The sequence below is a fragment of the Egretta garzetta genome, unplaced genomic scaffold, assembly GCF_000687185.1.
Source record: "Egretta garzetta isolate BGI_Z169 unplaced genomic scaffold, ASM68718v1 scaffold139, whole genome shotgun sequence".
NCBI lineage: Eukaryota > Metazoa > Chordata > Aves > Pelecaniformes > Ardeidae > Egretta > Egretta garzetta.
In genome coordinates, this window is record NW_009260832.1 from 38856 (window position 1) to 48656 (window position 9801).

At 39.1% G+C, this 9801-nt stretch overlaps 1 protein-coding gene across 1 annotated transcript in view; it reads right to left on the bottom strand.

Annotated features, from left to right (window-relative positions):
- LOC104133553 (estrogen receptor) overlaps nucleotides 1–8708 on the bottom strand; it is a gene marked incomplete at its 3' end in the record, with an annotated part of 45211 nt that extends 36503 nt beyond the window's left edge. Inside the window, exon 1 of the mRNA XM_009646964.2 lies at nucleotides 8212–8708. Coding sequence (XP_009645259.1) covers nucleotides 8212–8639 — 428 coding nt within the window. The remainder of the gene's footprint in view (nucleotides 1–8211) is intronic.
- Nucleotides 8709–9801: the final 1093 nt, after the last annotated feature.

The following is a 9801-nucleotide window of genomic DNA, read 5'->3' on the forward strand; positions in this document are numbered from 1 at the left end:
TAGCTTTACAAAATGAAAACACAGATGAAAAGGTATTATGTGACATTGTATCTTTGCCAAAGATCAGATTTTATAGTACTTGTCAATAGTAAAATTAAATGACAATTTTTAGAGTTAGCACCTTCTAAGCTTCCATCTATTTACAGATCAACCTGAAGAGGAAAAAAAAGTAAGTTTCTAAAAACTGGAATATTTTTCATGGATTTATGAATGAATGGATCTTGTCTCACAAACCTGAATTACATTTAAAGTAAAAGGAAAAAAAAAAAGAAAAAGGGAAATAGAAAGAAAGCAGTGGGTATTATGTAGTCCAATTTTAACAAGGCTATATCTAAAAAATGTAGTGGAGGCTATCTGGAAAGCATATTATGAATTTCCCAGACTTGTGATTTAAGATTTAGGGCCTATGTTTTATGCCACATCTTCTTCTACAGCTGCTTTCTGCACCTCTTCCTAACTATTTTTATTTAGCATGAGCTGAGACTTTTCTTGTGTTGCAGTAAATTTCCCCTCCCCTTTCTTCCCGGCTTTGACGCCCCCTTTGTAGCATCCTAGAAAGTTTTCCATAGCATGTCTCAGCAGCACAGATCAGTACTGAAGTAGGCTGAGGTGATCAAAGCATTGTTTCTGCATGGTAGCAAGTAATAAAATAAGAGGGAGGGAAGACTGGAAGTAGCAAGTGAATTGGACATTTGCACCACAGATTGATGAGACACTGAAAAAACCTTCAAAGGAAAAACACAGTTTTTTCCCTAGCAAATCAGTTAAAAGCAGTTTCCTTACTTGGATTTGATGATCAAGGCTGAAAAACACATTCCTCGTTTGCGCAGCTTATGAATGGGAACCGAAATGCATGGGCATTAAATGTAGCTGCCTAGATGCTCGCTGGTGTGTCATCCCCAAAGGGGGAGATAGGCTCTCCCCTGTGGCATTCAGCAGTTACTCTACACAGATGCTGCTGCCTGGGTCCCAGGGAGGTATGTTTGGACAGTTGGTAGCTTTGTGAGACCGCAGCACGTGGAAACAGAATGTGACATATTCCACCCGTGTTGTCTGACTCAAGATGGACGGCACTCTTGAACAGTCATTATAGGCTGGAATTCCACCCACTGGATGTGAAGTGGTTACATGCATGGCTCTTCAGTTAGTCACCAACTGCTTGTTTAAGAAGTCGTCTTTGTTACTTCTGACTTTCAACTTTTACTGTTATTTTTTTACTTTTACTAGCGCCTTCCACGCAGTGAAGAAAAGGGAAGCATCTTTTCTTATTTATGTAGATCCTGGCTGTTGGGTCATAAGTTAAGACTGCCAGAGCAATTGTTGGAAGACCACTGAAATTCTAATGTACATCTATCAAATGGGGTTTATGTTTAAGACAGTCATATTTAAGCTCATTTTCTGAGGGCCATATTTCCTTTTTCTAGTAAAAGGTTAAAATAAAATGCTCAGATCACTCCTGAATCCAATATTGTTATCAATATCTAGTCAAAGAAGAAGATTATCCTGCAGATTTATGATGATCTTGTCTCTAACAGGTATCACTGTAAGTATGTGGTAGGTTAAATCTGGCAATAGTATCTCACATATTCATAGTCTTGCACCAGAAGAAATATCTTGAGTCAGATGATGTAAGAACCCTCCCAGCAACTGGAATCTGAGCTTGGCAAAAAAGCAGAAATGCCTTGCCTTGCCCAGTGTCACAGGGATCAGGGTTCCTAAGAAGCTGTGGTAAATGATGACCTTTTGCAGTTCACTGGAAAAGCCACCCAAATACATAGGGATAGTGTACAATCTCAGATGTGAACTCTCTATTCAGACAATTTTCCAAACAGCCCCAGTAATCACAGAATCACAGAATGGCAAGGGTTGGAAGGGACCTCAGGAGATCATCTAGTCCAACCCTCCTGCTCAAGCAGGTTCACCTAGAGCAGGTTGCACAGGACATCATCCAGGCGGGCTTTGAATATCTCCAGAGGAGGAGACTCCACAAACCCCCTGGGCAGCCTGTTCCAGTGCCCTGTCACCCTCAAAGTAAAGAAGTTCTTCCGCATATGCAACTGAAACCTCTTATGTTTCAGTTTGTGCCCACTGCCCCTTGTCCTGTCGCTGGGCACCACAGAGAAGAGTCTGGCTTCAACCTCATGACATCCACCCTTAAGATATTTGTACATGTTGATGAGATCCCTTCTCAGTCTTCTCTTCTTCAGGCTAAACAAGCCCAGCTCTCTCAGCCTTTCCTCATAGGAGAGATGTTCCAGTCCCCTAATCATCTTTGTTGCTCTCCTCTGGACTCTCTCTAGGAGTTCCTCATGAAAGCAATGAAAGCAACACTTCAAATGAGAAAGTTGAAGGACAGCATCTCCACTCTAATCCCACTTTGGATGCCTGAACAGGTAACAGAAAACTCCCCGCAGGCAGACCAGGGAGTCCATGATTAGTTTCAGTGTTTCATTGTCAACAATATCAAATTATCAAAATTATCAAAATCTCATTTTTTTAGAAGTAGATGCACTTCACTTGCAGGGCTCTTCTCTGTGTTTGCTTGGAGCTATGCTTTAGCTCTGGTAAGCCTTTCTTGTTGGTTTAATAAAAAAATGCTGGCATTTTTTGTTCACTTTGCAATTGCTGAAGAACTAGTGCCAGCAACTAATGCTTTCCCTATCAGAGCAGATATGGCCAGCAGTGTTTGTTGTTTCAATAGCCTCAGAGCAACAATGATCAAGGCCAATGACACAGAGTCAATTCCCTGTCTTCCTCTCAAGGGACATAGTGAGTGCAGCATCTATCTGAAGGGAGATTACAGACGTTGACCATTTTGACTCTTTAGAAACAGGAGACGTATGGGTGGGACACATTTCACGTAACTTTCAATATCACTGGGCATTCATCTTCATTCAGTATATATGTGTACCAAAATGAGTCACTTCAGCCGTATTTTATAGTCTAGAAAGAGAAACTCGCACTTTTAGAGCCTAATGCACCTGGTCTCTTTTAATCAGGTACCTTAGAAAGGGACGTGTGTGTTCACAGTGCCTCTATCTCCCCGTCTCCATAGACTAAGAACGGAGTCCCTGTGAAGGTTTGATGCGTTTGTCCATGCCGTATGCCACTTGAGGTGTCCTAGGTAATGACCCTCACTGACACCGATCTCCTACTCCAGAAAGATATAGCTACACAGTAGGTCCTCTGTCATATCTGCTAGACCCATCTGACCTTACAGCCTCTCAAATAGCACCAGATGCCTAAGGAGTGGGAAACTGAATCAGGCCCTAGGAGTCTATGCTTAATCAGATGAACCCCACCCACACGGCCTGCCTGAACAAACGTGGGTTTAACCACAAGTTTTAAATCCCCATGGAAAGGACTTGGTATATGGAGCACTTCCTGAGTCTTTGGTTAACACAAAAAATACATCTGCTAAAGAAGTGAAGAAAGTTTTCTTAAAGTTTTCAATAAGAAAAAAACTTTGGAAAGGAAGCTCAAAGCGAGCAGGTGAGATTCATTTTCCTACCTTGGCAGAAAGGAGGGTAATGAGGAAGCATCACAGCTCCTTTACCCCTTTCCACTGCTGCCTGGCCTTGTTCAGGCACAGAACACGTGCTTCTCAAAAATAGGGGTTGATGACTTTATGGTGCAAGCACACTTGCAGCAGGATCTGCATCGGCACATTCCCTAAGAAGATCTGCAGAAACAGCAAAGCTGGTATGTACAAGACCCTCGTAATTGTAATGTGCGAGTATCTCAGAACATTTAACAGGTTTATCTTTATAACACTTCCATGAGATAGGAAGACAGTCATCTACTGCTGTAAAATTGTCAGGGATATCAGTACAAGCTCTGAAAACAGGAACACTCCAAGCGTTCGAGAAACTGCCTGAACACTTGAACTGTGTTCGAGAGGGGACCTTAGAACAGATTGATGCTGTCAAGAAAAATCAACAACAACAAAAACCAAACCAAAACACTACATTATATAGTACTCCTTCACAATATGGAATAACTCATACTGCATAAAAAAAAGAAAACATATCTTTGAATTTTGCATTCATCGTAACATTCTTTTGTTTTAAAATTTGGAAAAATCTGTTTTCCTTAGAATGCAGCATGAAGAGCTAGAAAAATTCATAGTGAATCGAACAAGGTAAAAATATACATATTATGTTAAGTAACTATTTTTTGGACTGATTGGTTTATGAATTGCAGAAGAAGAGGAAAAGATCTACATCTATAATCGTTCTCAAATTTAGGAAGCATTAAAAATTAAAGCTGTGATCATATTGATTGGAACAACAGGTTTAAAATGATTCAGAGTCAATTTCAGTACGATAACTGGGACTAAAGCTAAATAAGTACTTTATTATATTAATCTAAACCTAGAGCCTCAGGTACTAGAAGATACTCACAAACTAGCCCCTAAAAGTGAGGGAGCGATGAATGATTTTCCATCTGGTATTTCTTTTTGTACACTGATTTGCCCTGCTGCTGTCACTCACTACAGACTGACAGACAACTCCCTCATCAGGTAGCTGGTAGGTGTAGTCCATTTTTACATGGGTTTTGGCCAAATCTGGAAGCAGCACCAAACACAGGCTAGAGAGAGCCTGAAACACTGGCACGGTTTTACTTCAGATCTGAGAAGTGCAAACTCAGTGGGATGACACAGGAACATCACACACTGGCAGAACGAAAAGGATTCATCTTTACTGTTGCTTGTTAGAATTCACAGAGGTAAATTAGCTACTGAAAAGATTCTAAGTTTTTCCCTGAATGAACAAATACCTGCCAAAAAGCACAAGGAAATAACCAGAAATGACCAGAACTCAAATTTAATAGCCAAGAACAAAAGCAATCTTTCAATTAATTTAGTCTAATATTCATGAGTACAAGATTTCCTGTAATAGTAATCAACTACTGGTCAGCACTTAATAAAAAAAAAATGCTTACTATAAAAACAATCAAGAAAATGAAATATAAGTGAGATTTGAAGACAATTAAAAACATAACTAGTGCTATGTCTTCTCCCTTTTACTGGAAGATACAGACATTGTAAGATAAGGGAAAGGTATTTTAGTTTGGCTCCCTATAAAAACAGCCACAAGGTCAGACATAAAAGGGGTCAAGCTAAAGACAGCACAATTTGAATTAATTAAGGACCTTCCTTTTTCTCAAATTCTGGTGTCCCATGATTTAGAGACTCCAGAAAGGAGGTAATCAGTGTATTTTTTTGTATTCTTTACAAAATCATTCTTTTCTTTGTGTATCATTATGTTCTTCAGCTAGATATAGAAGTTTGTCATTATCTTGCAGTGAGAGACAAAGCCTTTTGTAAAAGGAAACACTATTTGAAAGAAATAAAACATAACTTCAGAATTAATACACATGCGTCTAATCAGCAAGGTTTTGAATACACAAAATCAAATTAAACTAAAAGTTTTCCTTAACACATACAGTAAGTTTTGTGACTGAAGATTTTTAACATTTTATCCAAGTATTAAGAGCATATCATTTCAGATCCTACCGACAATGATCATTTATTGTCCTAGCCACTTGTATCACTGAATGCAGCATTTGCATCTCAAATCGGGAGTATAACAGGATGATGCAATGCAAATATTTCTGTCTTACAAGCCAAATAGCACAATTCTGTTACACAGAAAGGTAAATGAGAATTGCAGAGGAGTCTGTCTGGGTCTTAGGTTACATTATTTATTATAGAAGCAGGCGGTCACATCATAAACTGATCATGATCCTTTTTAAATTTTGTTAGGGCTTTTGGTTTGAGAATGTTTGCCTTTACCACTCCTACTGATAGGGTGTTCCAGAAAATCACCATTTTGGTAGACATCTTCCAGTCTCCAGCATCAGTTTATTCATTGCCAGATTACACTGCCCCACGCTGTCTTTTCTCCCATAACCCAACTGAAACTAAAGAGAATAGCCAAATGAATAAAGTAAATTGGGAATTTATGCATTAGAATATTTTTTTAAAGAATATGTCCTTAAAACCCGGGATTAGATATTTAAATATTTCCCAGACACTGAAAACCTATTCAAATTATTTTTAACAGTCTATTGGTGATTGGATTTGTGCCAAAACCCAAGAATAAAGACCTAATATTTAATGTCGTGAGGTTGATAACTTTGTAAACACAATCTTGCAAAAATTAAAATAAAAAAAGCAAATCTTTTATCAATTTAATTCCATCAGTATTATGCCTGTTAACAAAAGATAATCATAGCAAGCACTTTGATACACATTTCTTATTACCACATAAGATGCGCTTTACAGAACTATGGCTGGAAGGGACCATTAAATCATTTGTACAACTCTGTATGCAAATAAACCACCTGCATATCCAAGATCATAAATACTTCTCATTGCTGCTGCACTAAGCCTCATCAATTGCATATGACTAAAACACATCTTCACTGAGACACCCATCCTTGATCAGAAATGTCAGGAAATGGGGAATCCAGCACTGGCCTTACACATTTGCTCCAGTAGTTAACTAAAAAAGTATGCTAATTTTATTTTGAAGTGTCTCACCGTAATTCACTGTTTAAAAATAAAAGGACATAATTTCCATAGTTCAACTTCTATTTCCAGGTGATTCTAGGTTTTGATTCCTCCTGAAGTAAAATGCACTGCCTGTAGTACATTTGCTGCCTGTGTATTTCAACTTCACAAACTCACTACTCCGCTGTTTACCCATCTAAGGTCATTTACACACTTTTCACCATAGGTTTGCACTGGACGTTTGCGTAAAAAAATCCTTTAATCTAGCACAAAGTACAATTTCACTCTCAAGTCACTGGTAATCATTCAGGACCTTTTTGCTCTGACACGTATTCACTCTCCCTAGAGGTATGGTTTTCAGTTGCACTGAAATGTATTTTGTTTGAACCAACTCTGTTGTCAGACTGTGTGATACAGTGATCTCTTATAAACCTTATGCATTTCACCAGTCTTTATTCCATCTGCTCCCCAAAACTGATTAATCATTTGCAAAAAGTGCAATCAGCATCTGTTTTTTTGGACCAGATTCTGCTACCAGATTATCAGTCGGGCTGAGTTAGACTGCCTTTACGAACACACGTTGCTGTTCAGAGTAACATGTTATATTGTGCAGATAAGTCTAGCAGACTCTGGCCCTCAAACAGGGAAAAAAATAACTCAGTTTTATTTTTTTCAGAGTCTTTCCATTTCTAGCAAACTCACCTGTATGTCTCAAACAGAGTTTAGAAAAAAAAAAAATTGACATTTAACTGTTTGCTTTGACTCACTGAAGCCCAGTATAACTTGACGCAAAACTATGCTATTAACACTACACAAACATTAACAGTGTGGGTATTGGTGTGTGTGAGTATATTTTCTTGCAAGATACAGTTCTATCAATTTCTACCACTTCAAAAATTTCATAAATGTTTTCACAACTGACAAAAAAATATTTAAACCAAGGAAAATTATTCCCCCCCTCCAAAGATACTTTTAATCTTTTTATTCCAGACAAACAAACCCCACTTTTATTGAGGGACAAAAATATAAAACCACCAAATATCCTATCTTTTGAAATGCAGCATGCCAGATTTATGGTTAATATATATGACCCTCCAATGAAAAATGCAGGTTAGTTTGTGCACAGCTCTGAGGATAGCCCATGAAGGTGGTTTCCGACTGAAATGCTGTCCCTGAGTCAAGTCTAACAGTTTGATTAGGAAGGATATTGTGCTTCTGAACTACTTCCCATATGAGATGCTTCTCACACTGTAAAGGAAGCCAGAGGGGAAAAATACTCTTACGACCAGCTAAGAGCTGAACAAACAACCACTCACACCCAGAAATGGGTGATGGTGGAAGTCTTTTTAGTATACTTCAGACAGTAATTCTAATCTATTACAACAGGGAGGTCATTTGACATTTAATCAATGATGATTTCATGTTTTCCCAGGAAAATATTTATACTCATTATCCCATTTGTTTCCCGTTTATGTACGGTTTTCAAAATTTACAGCTTACAGTCACAGTGAGCTGTGAATTACAGTTTTGGTTTATGCTACAGCATTTTTTATGCTCTAAACGCTGTAGAGGATTCAATTAAATCACACGGTCCTTTACACAAAAAGAAAAGATTAGGGCATACAGATTTCCACATTCTAATTTTCTCAGTTCATCCGCTTAAAGAAGAAAGAAAAATTGTCTGTAGCATTTACCTGTAGAAGGCTGGAGGAGCAGCTTCCCTCATCCCAAAGCTGCCTTGTTCATTTTCAAGGTAATAGGGTACCTGTTGGCTGTGATGATGGATGAAGGGTGAGAGCTGGGGCGCCGTCTGCAAGAACACCACTGGGCTTGGTGGGACATTGTTCAGCGAGTGAAATCCTGCCAGGCTGCTGGACCCAAAAGATTCAGAAGTAGGGGCATAACTGAGGGTAGTAGAGCTGTACACTGGAGCCGTAGTACCAAAATCATAAGTGGCTCCTTCTGGGTAGTTAAAAACTCCTGTCTTGTTGCTCTCCACGTACATGTCGCTGAGCGATCTTTCCAGGGGAATCTTCAGCTGAGGTCTGCTCAGTGTCTCCAGTTCAGTGCCTTGAATCTGGTGCAGCAGGGTAACTCCAGAGGTTTTGGTGTGAAGGGTCATGGTCAGCGCTAATGGCAGTGAGCAAGGAACATATCTGCTTTTACTGTCAACAGCGAGATCGGCAGCTGGCAGTCCACCTAAAAAAAATACCAGAACCTATTCTGAGGCTCAGCAGAAATCATAATAAAGCAGCACTACACAGGTATTCTTCTAATCTCAGCAAGGAGGAGGATACAAACAAATGCAGAATGAGCACCGAAAACGTACATTCTCTCTCTCCCCCTCCTTCCCTCTCCCTCTCTCTAACTTTTAGGAACTCCTCATCTACGCTAATATGCATTGCAAGGTGCTGGCCGCCAGCCAGGAACTCTTGCCTTGTGGCGACGTTGGTTTAAACATCACTTCAGAAACAATTAGTTTTGGAGTTATACCAAAGATTTGTGCCTCTACGTGTTGCTTCATTCCTACTAGCCATTTAATTTTTCACTTCAGAGTAGCCTGTGCTCCGCAGCAACTAACGGGAAAGAACGCTTAAATCCAATCAGGAAGGGTAGTCCAGTGGTCAGGCAGATTACTGCCTTTTATTTCCTCAGCAGGCTCCAATCTATCTGTGCTTATCTCTCCTCCTGTTTGATTCATTTTCATGTTTGCTAGAAATATGTAATGTGTACGTTGTAGTGACCCTGGGTAGGACTGTGCTGTAACTGAGATAGGGCAAAGCAGAATGTGTGTCTGTGTGTGTGTGCAAGCGCATGCTTCTGTGTGTGTGTGTGTATGTGTGTGTGTGTGTATAACAAGCCTCAGTCAATAAAACTAGCTAACAAAATTAAAGGGTGTCTGATATCTATGTAGAAGAAAAGGTTTATAATGTGCTTTCATCAGTAACGGCAACTTGAAGTTACTAGAGTGTGATAGTAACATTAAAAAGCGAGGAAAAGCTTTGGATTAGCCTAGACGTTTCTGTCTGCTTCTTTTTTAGGCTGTAAAATGATGAAGCAAAGCATCACTCAGACTTTGCCACAGGAAGATCCTAAAAGTTAGGGAAAAACTATTTGATTGCATGACACATGAATTGAATACAAGAAATTCTTTTTCCTAATCCTGTGAACAAAAACTCAGCAAACTTGAATTTTTAAATCGGACTAGAAAATCAAGTAATCTAAAGTAATCAAATGGGATCGGCTCTAAAATAAACTGAAATGCCTCTCAAAGTTATATTTAG